Raw genomic sequence first — 19,256 nt, 5'->3', positions numbered from 1 at the left:
ATGACGTGGTTCTTTGTCTCCATACATCTTCAGTACAGAAATTTTATCAGGAGTACAAATATACTGTTATAGAGTATATAAATTTTGTTATCGAGCAAAAAAAAATAGTATGTAAACTTATGGATATAGCATAAAATTGTTTACACATAACACAAAAATTTATGATGGATACTATTATAAAGATTTTATAATTATTTTTATGTAAAGATATCTTCTTTATACCATTAGATAATAAATTGTAGGATTTGATTTGATATGCTATAAAAATGTTATTTTTTTTTTAAATATGGCCAAATAAATAAAGCACACTTTTAACATAAAACTCTTTATAAAAAGATATTTTTCACATCTTCATTTGAATAGATACCAAAATTTATTTGATATAGCACCGAAAATTTTCTGTTGTGCACCAATATTCATGTGCCATGTATCAAAATTTATGTGCTCAATATCTTTACTAAATATATATAGGAGAAGAAGAAGGCGATAGTAGTAGCGATGATGACAACGTCGATAGCAGCAATGACGATGACATCATTGAAAAAAGAAGTGCACAGAAGATAAAGATAATGAAAGAGGAAAAAGAGAAAGAAGAAGAAATAGTAGCAATAACAACGCATACATACGTACAAAAAAAAATACACGATGACTTGGTTGAAAACTTGATTTAAAAAATGCTTGGATGCCGAAATTTATTACTTGAATAAAATTATCCACAAAAGAAAGCTTCATTTTGGTCATAATAAAAAGAATAGCATGTCACAATTGGTACTTGAAATTGACAAATCATTGACCAAGTCTAACCTCATAAAGTTCAATTAAACAAGCCCACAACCATCAACACAATAACTCACAAGGCTCATATTCAAAAGAAGCAACAAAGATCACTAGTGATAGTTAATTAGAAAATGCATTTGATTGTAATTTGAATTTTATTTGAATTTGTAATTTAGGATAGATTATAAATAGAGATCCAAAGAATCTTTGCAGTAGAAACTTTTTTTCATTTTTTCATTTTTTTCACACTTTATTTTCTATCTCTTTCACATTCTCTATCCATTTTGTAATTCTTTGAGATATGAGTAGTTAATTTTTTCTTTATTGAAAAAAATAGTTGTGTTAAATTTTAATGGATTAATGTGATTAATTCTTCAACTTCAATTCATCTTTTAATTGTTTCTTTAAAAAAAGTTTTTATTTTTCATCAAGGAACTAAATCTATCGTAAAATAATTTAGATCCAAATTGGATATTATGATCACTTTAGAAAAGTGGATTCATGAAATCAAACTTGAAAACTCTTTTTCTCAATTCTCATGATTATGGATTTGGATTTAATAGGTGACATTGAATCAATTCTATTTAGATCTTGAAGAATTGTGCGGTGATAAGTAAGAGAATATGCTTCATCTCTTCTCATGAGCAATTGATCAAGGAATTGACAATTGATCAAATCAAAAGAAATTGAATTATCAACAAATTGTTATTCAATTACTTATGATTTGTCAAGAGATCAATAATTGCATGATTGAAGTGGAGATGAGAGCTATTGATCTTGAAAACTCAATATCTCTCTACCTCAATATCCTTTCCATCATTATCTTCTTATCTTGCTTTATAATTATCTTTAATTGATGCATTTACGTTGATTATTTACCTTACATTTTACTATTACTTTTATTCACTTTAATTCTTGCCATTTACATTCCAATTATTTACATTCTTGCAATTTAACTTCAAGTCATTTACATTCCCTTCATTTATATTCAAGTCATTTATTATTTTCATTTACTTATTTATCAAGTCATTTAAATTTTAGCTTATATTATCAATTGCTCATATCCAAATTTAAATCGCCTAACTAAAATAATCAACTTGATCATTGCCTTGCTTAATTCATTCATTCTTGTGGGAACGATAACTCAATCACCATAGTATTATTTAATGCGACTTGGTGCACTTGCCGATGAGTTAAGCTTAAAAGTCTAATTTCATGCTATCATTATTTAAATACAAGTTCTTTTATCAAATATTTTTAAAATTTTAGTTTTAATTATACAAATTTTTTTATAATATTTTATTAAAAGAATTATATGAGATATTGATATTGATTTAGTAAAGAGTGTAAGTTAAGAGTATAATAATATTTCTTAATCAAACATTTTAATATTTAACACCTTAATAAATATTTTAATAATACTTAATAAGTCACTTATTTTATCATTGATTATTCTGTTTGTATGTTGTATTTTTTTTTTATTCAATAGTAAAAGACATTCGTGTAAAGCACTAAAAAAAGTCATTGAGAGAAAAGGCAAAGAGAGGAATTTGAAGAGAAAAGTCAAGATTTATTTCTTGTCTCTTTTGATTGTATTTCTATTTTATATCTTGTATCTGAGATATATCTCTTGCTAAATTGGGTAAGTACTTAGTGTGTTGAGAGTCTAGGAAATTGTCTAGCCAAGTCAAGTTTATGTTGAAGATTTATTTGTCTCTAATAAGATTAGGTTGAATCCTTGGAAATTGGCGTACGTAATACTTGAAAAGATAGTAAAAATTCTACTACTGTTGTAGTGAAAATTGGATGTAAATTGCATTGCACAAGACAACTGAACCAAGATATATGGTTGTGTGTGTCATCTTCTTCTTCCATGTTCTGATTTTGTTTTTCATGACTTATGAGACAAAATAAAATTGTCTCCTGCATAATCATTCTTACAGCCTAAATAGAAGCAAAATTTCATTTTTTAGTTTAAAAACTTATTATTTAAGATTAAAAGAAGGAAGTAGATTCAACTCTCTTTTTTAAGTCTTCAAAAACCTTCCCTTTTCATAATTATATTTGTTATTAGAGAAAAGGACAAATAGGTCCCTGAACTTTTGTCCCGCGGACATTTTCGTCCCTGACCATTGAAAAATACTTTTAAGTCCCTGACTTTCACAAAACTTGGACGGATCAGTCCCTCCGTCCAAATGCCTCCGTTAGACCCAACGGAAAAGTCTGACGTGGCTCCCGTAGTGCTTGTCACGCACGCATACGCGTGGGTCACTCGTGCGCGTCGCCTAGCAGACTTCCCTCTCACGTGTACACGTCGCCATGAATTTAACAAATCCTCATTTCTTCATGAATTCTCCACTTTGCATGCTTTTTTCCATTTCTTTCAAGCCATTCTTGCCTTCAAAACGTTAAATCACTCAAACAAACATATCAAGCCATCGAATGGGAGAAAACTAAATTAAATTTAGCAATTTAATAGCTTAGAAAATATGTTTTCAATCATTAAGCACACTTAGGAGAAATTCACAAAACTATGCTATTTTAGTAAATAAATGTGGAAAAAATTGATAAAATCTACCAAATTCAATATAATATAAACCATAAAATTGTGGTTCATCAATTTTTCCACACTTAAAATATTAGCATGTCCTCATGCTAAATTCTTGTGGTTCATCAACTAATATGCAAAATGCGTTTACCTACTTGGTTAAAATGAATCAAACTCCAAGAACATATATGAACAAGTAGAGTTAAGATAGTATGATGATTTGTGAATTCCACTAATTCAAATCTCAAAATGAAGTATAAATATACTTGTAAGAAAAAAGCTCGTGAAAGCAAGGAACAGGGAATTGAGCATCGAACCTTTACCAAAAGTGTTTGCACTCTAATTTCTCTAGTGTTTGAGGGTCGATTCTCTCAATTCTCTATTAATCTTGCTTTCCAAGGCTTGCTCTTCGTCTACCAATCAACATATATTCAATGCATGGATACACATATCAAGAGGTCTTTTCAAGGGTTGTAATAGAATTAGGGCTAAATTTAATTTACTTTTCTCCCATTCGATGTCTTGATATATTTGTTTGAGTGATTTAAAGTTTTAAAGGCAAAAATGACTTGAAAGAAATGGGAAAAAAGCATGTAAAGTGGAGAATTCATGAAAAAAAGAGGATTTGTTGAATTCATGGCGACGCGTACGCGTGAGAGGGAAGTCTGTCAGGCGACGCGTACACGTGACGCACGCGTACGCGTGACAAGCATTACAGGAGCCACGTTAGACTTTTTCGTTGGGTCTTGGACGGAGGGACTCATCCGTCCAAGTTCTGTAAAGGTCAGGAATTTAAAAGTATTTTTCAATGATCAAGGACGAAAATATCCGCGGGACAAAAGATCAGGAACCTATTTGTCCTTTTCTCTTGTTATTATTATATTTATCTTTCCAAATTTTTTGAATGAAAATAATGAGAATAAATTAAAATTTCATAATTTATTTTAATTTATCATCAAATAAAATATAAAAATTCTAATTTTTGTATCTCTGTTTTTTGTATTTTATTCTTAATATCATGTTTTTAGAACCAGACACAACCTAAATGACAAGTGTATAACTAAAGTTTTTCAAAAACGTTAAGAATAAAAAAGTTTTACTCTACTGTCATAAATAACAATAGAACATTCCAATGAATCAAATAGAAGTGAATATACACAAGCTCACCTTTGCATGTAGCAAAAGGAGGCTAAAATATCACTTTCTATAGATTATATATAATCTCATAAACAACAATGAATGACCTCTCCTCGTTAGATAAAATTACAATATCATTTTTCATCTTCTTTTTATTTAGAAAGCAAACATTTTTATTTTTATATTTTGTCTAATCTAATTTATCTCTCAGCAAATAAGATGAGTTCGGCTATATAGCTTAAATAATATTGTTGCAGTCTATTATATTTTGGGTTTACAATAAAATTGTTCACAAATAAATCTCATAAGAAGTCTTTTTAGATCTTTTTATATCTTTTATTACTGAATAGATGCCTAATTATTCTTCTTTTAACGTAACCAAACAACAAACTTACACGAGATTTCATCATCTCTACAATGATAGATACTATTCTAATTTTATCTTAAATTGTCCTTCCTTAGTTTGTTCATACATATATGCTTTCTCATTCATCTAACCATCCTCATTTTAGTCCCACTAAACTAATGTTCATATTCACTCTTTATGTCTAACACTTCATTCATTCCATACAATTAGGAACAGAACTAGAGTTTTTCTATGGAGAGGCCAACATAAAATATATAATTTGAGAAGAGAAAAAAAAAAGAAATAAAATTAAAAGGCTAAACCGTAAAATAATTAATAACTTGTTGTATAAAAATTATGAAGTTTTGGGAGGCCATTGCTCCCTTTTTCTAGTACCAGGCTTCGTCTTTGCATATAATATAGTTAGTCTAACGGTATAGTAGAATAAAATTTGCTCTACAAAACAGTCATTTTTTCAATCAATTCGTTTGGATCCTATGGTTTACGTCATCTTTTATTTTTATATTGGCATGAATAATACAACCAAGATATTTAAATAGTTTTACTTGTTTTATGATATTTTCTCAAATTTTCACTTGTTCCAGTGATAAAGTTACATTTGAGATACTTGGTCTTAGTGTGACTGATGCGCAAAACATATGCTTCCAAATCTCATCTCAAATCTAGCTTTTCATTTAACTTTAAAAATGATCCGTGATGTAATGATATATCAATAAAAAATTCCTCTTTTGCACCATCTTAAGTTCTCAAGCTAGTTATGTTCTTTAGTTGCATGAATATATATACAATCCTTACTTCTTTCTTCTCCAAAACCATCGACAGAATCTTTCTTGAGATTAGTTAATAATTACCATGTGTAGTTCACTCTTATTAGTCTGGTGCCTCTCCATCTTTCTCATAATAAGTATATAACCTTTATGATGGTCTTCCAAAACCCGAGTCTCTTACCTCAACCTTCTCCCATAAGTCCATTGGAAGATTCATAACCAAGAAACTATTCTCTCGTTTATTTAGCATATTCTTAATTAGACTTTAAAATTTCATTAAAAAATGTTGATAAGTCAACATACACCTCTTCTTAAATCTTTTCAAACTTCAATAAAAAAAATGTTCATTATTGTCTATTTAAGATCTTTTTAACTCTAAAATCTCATAACTCCTTTTGATAATAATTAAAATTTTGGTCCTCATCTTTCGTGTGTAATTAGAGCTGACAGCAATACCCACATTCATGGGTATCCTCAACAGGTAGAATTGCCTGCAGAGTAAATTGAACTGCAGGTAAAGTTGAGTTTAAATGTTGCACCAAACTTATCAAACCAATCCAAAGTCTTAATATTATAATATGCATGGTTTATATGTATATGATGAGGGAGAAGGGAATCGATTTGGCATTTAATTTGCTAGTAACATAAATTTTGAATTTTAGATTAACTTAATAATGATTGTGTGATTTCTAATTGTAATATGGACTTAATTTCGTAATTCTTATATTAATAGTATATTTATAAAATATAAAAGGCTAAATATTAGTTTATCGAAAATAAATGTTTTTTGCATATAAGGTCGAGTGAAATGGTTTAATATGCAAGTAGGATTTGGGTTAAGATAGAATGTAATAAGATTTTGGATAATAGAGTTTAAATTCACATGATTATGAAAAATGATTACAAAAAAATTTAATATGCTTCCTTAAATAACTCTCAAATTATCTCTCACCATTTCTTAATACTCTTATCTAAAACAAAAAATTCATCATTTCTTTCTTAATGCACTTCATCATATAATTAATCGCTTATCATTCTCTTATCATTCTTTCCCGACTCTAATTTATCTACAATGCATTTTTCTATCTTGAGATAATTGCGAAATAAGTAATAAGGATCAAAATAAGAGTTCTTCACAAGACATCAAATCATATATTAACGTTTCAATTTCAACAAAAAAAAAAAATAACTTTCGCATTACCAATTAAACAGTGTATAATATCTCCTCATATCTTGAATAAATAGCTTCAGGAAGGAGAATTGGAAGGGTTGGTCTAAAAACTTTCAACAGGTGAAAAAATCTAAATTCCGGAGAAAAACTAAATTCAACTTCAATGTTCATAACATAAAAGCGTTTTACATTATGGCCACGCAGAAGAAAAAAAAATTATAAAAAAAAAGACACTTGGTTGAAAGTAAGTTTTACACCTTCAGCCTGTATACTCTAAAGAAGAAAATTCCTAAAATGCCACCGGAAAAAGCCACCAAAGCCCAAATATTTGGCATGATCAAAGTGAGTGGAGTGTAATAGAACTAGTCTTTGGCCAATGTTTCTAACCAACAAGAACCTGAAAACCAAATCAAATCAATGGTGGCTCCAAATGCCACACCATAAACACAATGTAGAAGAAACTAGGGAAGAAACATGAAGAAATTGCTGTTAGACTCAAAACTTGTTTCATTCTGGAGATCTATCCAACTCACTAACTGTACAGGGAAAAACCGAGGACAACACAATATGACGATGATGCCCTTGGAGAGAATTATACCAGGACTTTTGGTACTGTCACCAACACACTGATGACTGACTAACAACTACCGTCGACACATACACCGTTGCCCTTGGCATATAGGTTTAAGGTGCCATTGGATGCAATAAAGCTGTTACTATTTTGGTGAGGTTTCAGTATCGGCGAGTGTCCGTTCACTCCGCTATATATTCCACTAGTTAACTTGGCATGGCCATTGCTTGGTAGCAGTATTGCCTTCTTTTGTTCACAAGCTGCTGCTATTAATCCTGTTTTGACAAATAAGGCATTCATATTATATATCATATTAATTAATATGGTTTATTGCGCATTGTATCAAAGTATAATGATCATAGAAAGAACTCGAGGAGACTTTCAAGCTGTTACATAATTATGCATCATAGACTAAAGTATACAACATGCAAGGATGTAAAAGAATAACTGATTTTTTTAAATTATTTTCATTAAAATAGTCACAAGATAGCACAAGCTAGATACTTAGAATCAAATAACAGCAGCATTACTCAATGTGATTGATATTGCATTAGTTATCACATGATTAGAAGCGAGTAATATAAGCAACAACAAATGAGAGAAAAAGGGGTTTTAATTCAACCATGACCATAGCTTGGGTTCATTATTAGTTAAATAGAACAGCAAGAGATTTTGACCAGAGAATGAAAGATGATTATCAATGTTCTCTTTAGCATTGGAAGTAAAATTTTGACGAACCAGGACATAAACCTTTTAAATAAGCTTGGATGGCACAACGGGCTCATGTACGAAAAAGGCGCTAAAGGACTCTAGAGATTAATACCTGAGAAGACAGGAGAAGGTTTCCCTGGTCTGGATTTGAATTCGGGGTGAAACTGTACGCCAATGAAATACGGATGGCTAGGCAGTTCTACTATCTGCACTCGTGTACGTAATTAACAGATTGTATTGTTAAACATTGTTTGATAATCTTAACATCCACGCTATTAACAACTTCGTATGTAAGAACACACCTCCATGCGCTTCCCACTTTCATCTTTGCCTACAAAAGATAGACCAGCATTCTCCAGCTGTGATATCATGTCAGGATTAACCTATACAGAGTTGCGATAAGAGTTAGCATATAAAATTGTACACACAGATTCTTTGCCTTCAAACTAATTTACCTCGTATCTATGGCGATGTCGCTCATCGATGTACTTTACATGACCATACCTATGAAGAAAATTCCAAATTTTAGTATCTTAGACATGTAAAAGCAATGTAAAATGAATATCCCAAAGTTACTACTATCTTGAGTTAAACTTTAATTATTTATGTAACAATGAATATCATTTTAGATTGAAGATGATTAATATTCAGTGAAACAAATGACAAGTACAGCAGAATAACAATGGGTGTATAAATCTTATTAAGGAGGAAATGGAGTGTGTTTATGCAAGCGCAAGATCTGTTTTCGGTTCTTACAACTTTGCAGATTTGCAATCAGCAACTTCAAAGAAGGTCCTTCTTGAACCAAGACGCATGGTTCCTCCCATGTGAGTCTTTGAACCCTATCAATAAAGGACATAACGGTTTAACTAGGTCGTCAAAACCAACATTCTCCGACTCAAGCTGTATTGTAAATAGTAAAACATACTTCAGGCATGAATATGACGGCAGGGTTCTTGGCCTCAGGATCAAATTCTGTGCTGGTAGCATCATGCAGACCCAGAACGGATCGTGCATACTCTATCACAGCAATTTGCATACCCAAGCAAATGCCCAAATACGGAACATTATTTTCTCGAGCATATTTAGCAGCAAGAATTTTCCCTTGCACTCCTCTATCCCCAAAACCTCCTGGAACTAGAACCCCATGAGCACCCTGCAAAGGAATTCAATTTAGGTAACAGGAAAATGGTCTAATTTTAATGCATTATAATAGGAATTTGGGAAACTGAACAGATGAATTTAGTCCACAGTTCAAATGGTCAAACCTTCAGAAGCGTCCAAGCAGCTTTGTATGCCTCAGGATCCTAATATATTACATAATCATTAGAGGTTTGGCATAAAGTGAGAATAAGACGTGCTTACATACGCAATACAGCAGAATGCCAAGTATTCACCTCTTTAGAAGTAACATCTTCAAGATCACCAGCAGGAACCCAGTCAACAAGAAGTTTCCGATTGCGAGCAACAGCAGCATGTAAAAGAGCCTGAAAGAAAACCATGTAAACAAGCTTGTCACATATTGGAGTTCGTTATATTTAGACCAGAAAGTTCAACTTGAACTTCAAACAACTTGAGGTCCTAAAGGTGCGTGTCAAATACAAAGCAGAAATAAATATAAATAATCGTGTACAAATTATCTTAAATTTGTGGACCAAGATACCTTCAGAACAGAAAGATATGCATCTGAAAGGCCTGTGTATTTTCCCACCATCGCAATTCTAACCTGCAACATGCATAATACTTGTAAGCTCAAGAATTAACACATGACTATCTATTCATAATTTCATACAAAGTACGATGCAATCTAATTAGATTTTTTATATTTGAGACCCACAGTTTCATGACATTTGTCATAAGCTTTTGTCCTCGTAGTCCATTCCTTCAAATTAGGCTCTTTAGCAACACTGCAAATGACAAAGCCACACATATTTAGCCACTGCTGCAGCAGAAGTAACAATACCATCTCCAAAGTCCAAACATCAGAATTATAAAATTTGTTTTTCTTTGGGAAAGGAAGAGGTTTATAGAACGTAAAAGACTGAGTTTATCAAACAAACCCTAGCAAGTTTAATGCTTTCAGGATCGCCTCATGCGCCTTCTGATCCTATTTATTACAGAAAATAAATTCAAAGGAAAAATTCAGGTTCCTGCATAAACCAAAGAACTAAACAGAAAATAATGTTAGAATTACTTACTTTCAATAGCAAGGGTATGTGCCAAATATTCGGAACATCATGGAGATTAACAATGTTTGACATCTGCATACGGAAAAAGTTTTCTCAGTATAAGTTCTTTTGTGATAACCAAAAATCAAAATATCAAATTTAATATCCTATTACCGGCACATGACAAAATTGAGCAAGCTTTGCCTTAACATTGTCATCAAGAATCTGACATAAAGAAGAGAACAATGATCAGTTGAAGCCAACAGGACAAGAAGAAAAGACAAAAAAGGACAGAAGACACACCTTTGTACTTCGACAAGCAAGAAGATTAGGAGTCAAACCTAACCCTCTAAGTTGACGAACACTGTGCTGAGTTGGCTTTGTTTTCTGTAAATTAAAACCATCAGTTTTAAGTCTATATCATAGTCAAAAACAATAAACTGAAATTTAAAATTTCAATTGGATACTTGCTATTTTTTATTTTTCACTTATATCTAGTAAGTGAACATAGAAGTTGCATTGATGTCATTTTGTTTGTAGTATACCTGTTCGCCAACAACATTGAGAACAGGAACCAAGCTGACATGAATGAGACAGAAGTTGCCAGGGCCTAAAGAAGAAGAAGACCAGTAAGCACGCCAAAAAAAAGAAAAATTAAATAAATTTGTAAACTATGCGGTTTGAAGCTCGATGATCATTACCTACACGGTATGAGAATTGGCCAAGTGCTTCAATAAAAGGCATAGATTCAATATCCCCTGACATTAAAGAAAAGCCATTATAAATATTAGTGTTGAAATAATAATAATAATAATAATAATAATAAATTGCATAATAGATAAGGTCAACAATATTCCTCTCACAAACTTCCAAATAGAAGCTGCTAACCAAATACTTGTTAAAAATAAAAACAATAAAGTTAAGCAGATAATGAAATTATAATAGTACTTGGTCAATTTCTTTTCAAAGAATTAGTTAAATTATTCTCTTAAAGTATTACTCTACCTATTGTTCCACCCAATTCAATCACACAAACATCTGCTGGCTCTTCTTTTCCATCAACCGGTATCTTCGCAACACACTCTATCCACTCTTGGATGGCGTCTGTTATGTGCGGAACCACCTACCACCAAGCAAAGTAACACCGAATTAAGAATCAAGGCACCGGCAACCATTACAAACTCCTTCAAAAAAGAAAGAACTAGAATCGTTGAACTCACCTGGACAGTCTTTCCAAGATAATCTCCTCTTCTCTCCTTCTCGATAACAGACTGTAAAACATTCATGAAGGGAAAATAAATGAAAAACTGCAAGCACACCGAGTCAAAAAATAAAGAATACATATGAAGTTAGTTTGTTCACCTGATATATTTTTCCAGTAGTTATGTTATTGTCACGGGTTAGTTTGATGTCCAAGAAACGTTCATAGTTACCAAGGTCAAGGTCAACCTTCAACATAAACAAAAGAATGAATAAGAATTAGTAACTTAAAAATCAAACTGAAAAGGGATTGCAGTATTCCGGTTTACTATAAATGAAACCAGTCAATCCATCTCAGAGAACAAACAAAAGACAGTTAACTGTAATTTCAAGTAAAATGAGAAAAGTGAGAGGAAGGTAAACGCAACATAGGTTCAAGATTTTGAGTAGCAGATAGAAATAACAAATACAATCATGTCAGCGACTATATTCCGAAAGAAGAAACACTAATTGGCCCCCTCATGGCAAGAAAACTAGTATATTTACCTCGCCGCCATCATCTAAGACAAACACCTCTCCATGTTCAAAAGGAGACATAGTCCCTGCATCAGTATTGAGATAGGGATCTGCAAGTGCAAACAAAATTAGAAAATTTCAGAATTGAACATTATTATTTTCATAATAAGAAAGAAATACAGGGTTATGTTTGGTTGTAGGATGGAAGAGAAATAACGATTGCTGAACATAAAATTGGAACTACTGACAACAAAAAAAAAAGAAAGCAGTATGGAGAAAGAAACAAAAATGCACCAGAATAAGAAGCCCTTCAAAATCATAGCACAAAATATGAAGGAATACATCAACTCGGGGAAAAAAAAAGGAAAAAAGCACTCAAATGAATTTCCTTTAAAATTGAACCAATTGCAATTAAAAACACTCAAATGAGTTGGTTATCCAATATCCATTCAACCAAAAGAACTGAACTGAAATTTTTATACTGAAAAACCAACATATTAATATTGACAAAATCATTTTGTTAATTAAAAAAGTTGCATTCTCCTCTTCAGCACAAGAGGGTAGAGAACCAAAGTGTTAATTCTAACATCAGAGTAACAATAAGAGAGGAAAATTACCAATCTTGATAGAAGTAACTCTAAGACCACAAGCCTTAAGAAGAACACCAATACTGCTAGCAGTGACTCCTTTCCCAAGTCCACTAACAACACCACCTGTTACCAACACGTACTTCATTTTCACCACCCTCTTTTTCAAGTTTTCCCTCTTCTTTTGCACTCCCCTGCTTGTACAACACAAAATGCACAAACCCAGATAATATATCAGTACTTTGAACAGAACAAAACAAGCCCAACCAACCAAAAAAAAAAAACAACCTAGGATTGTAAAACAAAAACACACGCATGTTAATATATATAGCAGCACTTAAGTGTGGTTTACACATAAGAGCTCACTAACCCCTTTGTGCTCTCTCTGATAAAACTATGAATGATGACAACAACAGTACAAAAGACAACAATGTTTATAGTGACGGTTTTCTTTCTGGCATGAAAAAACGGATAAGGTATGTGAATAAGCTTAGCTTAGCAGATAAATACTGGCAGTGACACACATTACATAGATATCATAAGAAATGGGGCAAATTAACAAAATAAATTAAAAGATGGTGAGATAATAACAACAGAAGATTTTAAAAAAAAAATAGAAAAGTTGGGAACTTTCAGCAACCCCACAAAGAAAAATGGAGAGAATAATGAGGAAAACCTTGTTCAATATGACGGGGTTTACAAGGCCTCCTCCTCCTCTTACCCCAGAAAAAAAAAAGAAAAAAAAAAAAACGCTTCTGTTATATTCTTTTCTTTCTAATGTGAAGACCCCATCTAACCCCACTCGAAGAGAGGTTTTGGTTTTCAGTTTTTCTCTATATACACCCTCCAAGAAAGCGAAAAAAAAATCCTCTTGCACCCTCCACAATGGCTCTATCAACCCACAAACGGTACATGTATATATATATATATAGATATAGATGTGTGTATATATAGATATAGATATATAGGAGTGTGTGCGAATGAGTGTGTGTAATTTTATATAAATATTTGTGAGTTTGAGAGAGAGAGAGAGAGAGAGAGGAATATAAGTGATTAAGGAGGAAATTGAAAAAGAGAAAAGGGGATATAAGCATATAAATCTTGGAGGAAGAAGAAGATGCCTTTTGGTTTGGCCTTATGGGTTAGGAGGGAATTGAAAATGTGTCTCTCTCTTTCTTTCTTCTGCAGCTTACTTTGCTTTGCTTGGTTTCTGTGTTGTTCTTGTTACAGGCGGCGGGTGAACAAGGAAGCTAGGCCTGAACCTTTCAACTTTAAAAAGAAGCAAAAACCCCAACGCCCCCACAATAAATAAAAATAAAATGTTTTATTTCATAAACAAAATACAAAAATGTAAATATTTCTAAAATTATTTATGTATATCTATTAATAGGGTAATCGTTTTATTTATTTAAAAAATCAATTATAGTTATGCCTTGATGATTAAGTAAACATGTGATACATAAAAATTAATTGTAAATTATATAAAATATAGGCTTTAAAAAAATTTTAGTCCTATGAAATATCTGTTTCTTATATAAAAAATATTTTTTCTAATTTAACCTAATAAAATTTAAAAATTGTTTTTTTGTTAAGTGATAACGTGATAATTAATTACTGATATAATATATTTTTCCCGGTTAATATTTTATGTCATTGTATTAACATTTAATTTAATTTGTCATTTACAAGGAAAACTGATTAGGAGAATTAAGGGGAAGAACCTTTTATATTTTATTGGATTAAAATCATTTTTAAAAAAACACAAAAAGAATAAATAGTTATTTTGTACTCAAAAAAATAGATTTTGACAAAATACACTCTTGAAAATACAAGTGAGATATGATAAAGTAATTCTTTAAAAATATATTTTATTTGACAAAATAAATTAAATATATATAAGTAAATTGATTAAATATTTGATTTTGTTTTGTCAAATAAAATATATTTTTAAAAATTATTTTATTAATCATATTTTTTAGAGTTTATTTGTCAAAACTATAATTTTTCGAGAATTAAAAATAGTTATTCACTCAAAAACAAAACTTAAAAATAGCAATAAATAATCCTAAATTTATGTTAGATACTATGGATTTTTCTATTTTTGACACAATCAACGATGATAAATAAATAAATAAATATTGAAATAAGTATTGAATAACATTTATGGGGATATTAATTGCACATGGCTCATGTTGATATGAATGAAGAAAATGTTGTCGTTCAACATGCTAACAGTAAGTGGTTTGTATATTGACACGGTGAATCAATAAAAGTAAAAATCTTTTACTAATAATTAGTAAATTAGTAAGAGTTAATCTTTACATATAAGTCATTTATCTAAATAAATCTAATTAAGTCATTTACACTCATATGCACATATTCTTTTTTATGCTTTTGTTGCATATTTTTTTTCTTTTTCTACTCTTTTTTTTTTTCCGTCACCCTTGATACTTCTTCTTCTTATTTTTTTTTTTTTTGTTATTTTTCTCTTTTGTTATCGTTGTCACCAACTCCACTTCCTCCTTTTGTTATTAGAATTTCTTTTCCTCCTTCCTTCTCCTCCATCATCATGATTATCATCGTTATAGTCATCATCATCTTCTTCTTATACGCATTGTCATTATCATTATTGTCATTATTGTTATCATTATCGTAGAATTTTTGCCATATTGATGATATTGCCTAGTCTAAAATTAATTTGGATGCATTTTTGTTGATAATTTAGTCATTTTGTGTGTTATTTTCAAACTAAATTTGTGTATTGCAATCATTAAATAATTTTGGTTCTGAGTTAATTGAGGTTTATAGCAAAATTTTGGTGTAAAAACTAAGAAATTTATATGTTATTGTTAAAAAATTTTTGTATACTTTTTTTCTGATAAATTTTGTATAATTCAAAAGTTTTCTTCTTCTTCTTCCTCTTTTGCTGCTTCTTCTTCTTTTTCATCATCATCGTCTTCTTCTTTTTTTTCTTATTCATCTTTTCCTTTTTGTTTTACTCCCTTAACAAGAATAAAAACAAAAAAAAATAAACAAAGAAGAAGAAGAAACATGTCATGCTGCAAAATTACTAGGAAGAGGATGAACCTACATTCATTCAACTAAAAGAAATAAATAAATAAAGAAAAAAAGGAAGAAAAAATGCAGCATTAAAAAAAATAATTTTGTGTATTTATAGCAAAATTTTGGTGTAAAAACTAAGACATTTATATGTTATTATTAAGACAGTTCGGTGTATTTGTATTTTGATAAGTTCTGCATGATTCAAAACTCTTCTTTTTCCTCCTCATCTTTTGCAGCTTCTTCTTCTTTTTCATCATCATCATCTTCTTCTTCTTCTTCTTTTTCTTATTCATCTTTTTTTCTTGTTTTACCTTCTCAAATTTCTTCTTGTTTTGTTCTCTTAACAAGAATAAAAAAAATCGAATAAAAAAGAAGAAGAAACACATAATACTGCAAAATTACTCGAAAGATGATGAACCTACTTCATTCAACTAAAAGAAATAAGAAAAAAAAGAAGAAGAAAATTTATGCATGTTTCATTGAGTTGCAAGTCTTTTTGAACTCACATTGTATGATGTAATCGAAAAATAATAGCGGTATATTTTGTATGTCTTTGGTGTATTTCACGTGAATTGAGGTGTATTTGTTGCCTCTTTATGCTATAACTAGACAACATAATATTATTATTGTGCTTCTGATATTATTTTGTACATATTTTGAGTGATTTGCAACTGTTTTATCCATTTATCAGAAATTCTATTCATCGATTTGTTGTAACAAACCATAGAATTTTATTCTAGTGCTTCTGGTATCATTTTATGTATGTTTCATTGAGTTGCATGTCTTTTTGAACTCACATTTTATGATGTAATCAAAAAATAATAGCGGTATATTTTGATTTGTGTTTCGGTGTATTTTGTTTGTCTTTCGGTGTATTTGTGTGAATTGAGGTGTACTTGTTGCTGTTGTCTTCTTTATGTTGTAACTAGTCAACAGAATATTGTTATTGTGCTTCTAATGTTATTTTATACATATTTGAGTAATTTACAACTGTTTTTGTCCATTTATCAGGAATTTTGTTCATTAATTTGTTGTAACAAACCACTAGAATTTTTGTTCTGTTCTAGTGGTTCTGGTATCATTTTATGCATGTTTCATTAAGTTGCATGTCTTTTTAAACTCACATTGTATGATGTAATAAAAAAATAATAGCATTATATTTTGGTTTGTATTTTGGTATATTTTATTTGTTTTCGGTGTATTTCATGTGAATTAAGATGTACTTGTTGCTGTTGTCCTCTTTATGTTATAATTAGATAATAGAATATTGTTATTGAGGTCTATCATTTTATGTATATTTCATTGAATTGCATGTCTTTTTGAACTCACATTTTATGATGTAATAAAAAAATAATAGCGGTGTATTTTGGTTTGTGTTTTGGTACATTTTGTTTGTATTTCGGTGAATTTTGTGTGAATTAAGATGTACTTATTGTTGTTGTCCTCTTTATGTTGTAACTAGTCAACAGAATATTGTTATTGTGCTTCTGATGTTATTTTATACATAATTGAGTGATTTACAACCTTTTTTATCCATTTATCAGAAATTTTGTTAATTAATTTGTTGTAACAAATCATAGAATTTTGTTCTAGTACTTCTGATATCATTTTATGCATGTTTCATTAAGTTACATGTCTTTTTAAACTCACCTTGTATGATGTAATCAAAAAATAATAGCAATGTATTTTGGTTTGTGTTTCGGTGTATTTGTTTGTCTTTCGGTGTATTTCATGTGCATTCAGGTGTACTTGTTGCTGTTTCTCCATTTATTAAAACGGAACTAAATCGGTCGGTTCGATAAAAAAACCGGTAAACCATACCTTATACTAATCCGGTCTAATATTTGGACCGTATAAAACAAAGAATCGGTACGAACTGGTCAAACCAAAAGTGAACCGATAAAAATCGGTCACTCAGTGTCCGATCGAACCGCTTGGAATTTAAAATTTTCTCAAAATGCTTGAACCCCTCTCCTCGATAAAAGAGATACAATTCACACCCACCGAGCTATCATTCTTCTTAGTAATACATATGCAAATTATAATACATATAGATATCTTTTATCAAATAATTTGCTTCTATTCAATTTATTTTAAATTTAGTTATAAGCTCATTTATTTTTAAATTAATTATATTTTTATTTAACAATACTTATAAACTCATTTATTTTTTCTTTTCATAATTATATAATACCTATTAATATTATTTTTCAATAAATGCTTGTAGTATATAATAGTATAATAGATATAAATTAATTAATAAATTATTAAAATTTAAAAATAATAGTTATTTTAATATAAAAAGAAAATAAAAATATTTATAATAGAGTAATATTAACAAAATATTTGTTGTTCTTGTTCCATATTATTTTAGAATATCTAGATATTCTTAAAATGTTAGTGAAAATGTGTATTTTAAATTTTAATTTTAAACTTTTGACTATTTTTTATTTTTTATTTACATAGGACCGGATCAACCGGTTTAACCAATGATCCACCGGTTGAATCAGCAATCTAGTGACCCAGTAGCTTGACCAGTTCGATCACCGGTTCTGTTCTGATAACTATGCAAACTATAGAATTTTGTTCTAGTGCTTCTGGTATCATTTTATGCATGTCTTTTTGAACTCACATTGTTTTACTCTCTTAACAAGAATAAAAACAAAAAAAAATCAAACAAAGAAAAAGAAAAAACGCAAAATGCTGCAAAATTACTTGGAAGAGGATGAACCTACATTCATTCAACTAAAAGAAAAAAAGAAATAAGAAAAAAAAGAAGGAAAGTGTATTTAAAAAATATTTTTATGCATTCGCAGCAAAATTTTGGTATAAAAACTAAGAAATTTATGTGTTATTGTTAAGAACTTTCAATGTATTTTTATTCTGATTGATGAGTTTGGAAAACTCCAAATTAATTTTTGTGATGAACAAACATTATTAAAATATTCAATTGCAAAATTAATTCAATTTCAATTAATCATATGCTAATTAATAATTTTGTGATGCAGGTATTTAATTTGGGCTGAAAATAAAAAAAAAGAAAATTACAAGCCCAAGTGTTTCATGAATACATTCAGCATTGATGCAAAAATATTTTGTGTGTTATGGCTGAATTATTGTTATTATTATTGGGCCAGAATCCAAAATATCATAAGCCCAATTCTTCTTGCATGCTTGGTCCGAAATCTTGAAGAAATGGGCATAATGCACTTCTTTAACTAAAACCCATTTCCATTAGTCATGTAACAAGCTTCCAACGGTTACAAGCATTATACCATGTGATGGATTCCAAATTTCATTAAATTACCTTTATTACATGGGAAACATGAGAGAGAAATTAGTAGCTGAATTGATTGATTGTCATAAGTGCTGCACGCTACCTTATGGAAGGGAAGTAAAAGCAAACTCTTTTAATTAATTTGTTTAATCACTTTGAATTGCTTTTTTTTTCACATTCTCTCTTCTCTCTCATATCTTTCTTCTCTCTTCGGTTATTACACATGAAACTATGGCTTCCATGAAAGCAAAATGGAGCTACCGAAGCAAGGGAAGGACAAGCTACAAGTAGTCCATCATAATGATGGCAAGAAAACAAAAAGTATGTTGTGGCTGAGATAATCACCAAATATGGCAAGATTTGGTGAGGTAATCGGATCCTCCATACACAAAAAGA

The 19,256-nt window shown here is 30.2% G+C and overlaps 1 protein-coding gene across 1 annotated transcript; it reads right to left on the bottom strand.

Annotated features, from left to right (window-relative positions):
• Positions 1-6,902: 6,902 nt before the first annotated feature.
• Positions 6,903-13,775, bottom strand: LOC130941259 (uncharacterized). The gene is made up of 22 exons (XM_057869692.1): positions 13,642-13,775; positions 12,551-12,714; positions 11,964-12,043; positions 11,580-11,666; positions 11,438-11,488; positions 11,223-11,340; positions 10,919-10,975; positions 10,763-10,827; positions 10,521-10,604; positions 10,392-10,442; positions 10,248-10,310; positions 10,110-10,156; positions 9,887-9,956; positions 9,713-9,775; positions 9,447-9,536; positions 9,318-9,356; positions 8,978-9,205; positions 8,806-8,891; positions 8,505-8,553; positions 8,352-8,432; positions 8,162-8,255; positions 6,903-7,613 (listed from the first exon to the last, which is right to left on the bottom strand). Exons 2-22 carry the CDS (start codon positions 12,666-12,668, stop codon positions 7,405-7,407), a joined length of 1,830 nt encoding a protein of 609 aa, XP_057725675.1. The 5' UTR covers positions 12,669-12,714; positions 13,642-13,775; the 3' UTR covers positions 6,903-7,404.
• Between the last annotated feature and the right edge of the window lie 5,481 nt (positions 13,776-19,256).

The sequence above is a fragment of the Arachis stenosperma genome, chromosome 7 (assembly GCF_014773155.1).
Source record: "Arachis stenosperma cultivar V10309 chromosome 7, arast.V10309.gnm1.PFL2, whole genome shotgun sequence".
Classification (NCBI taxonomy): Eukaryota; Viridiplantae; Streptophyta; class Magnoliopsida; order Fabales; family Fabaceae; genus Arachis; species Arachis stenosperma.
This window is presented reverse-complemented; position numbering and strand designations above follow the sequence as displayed.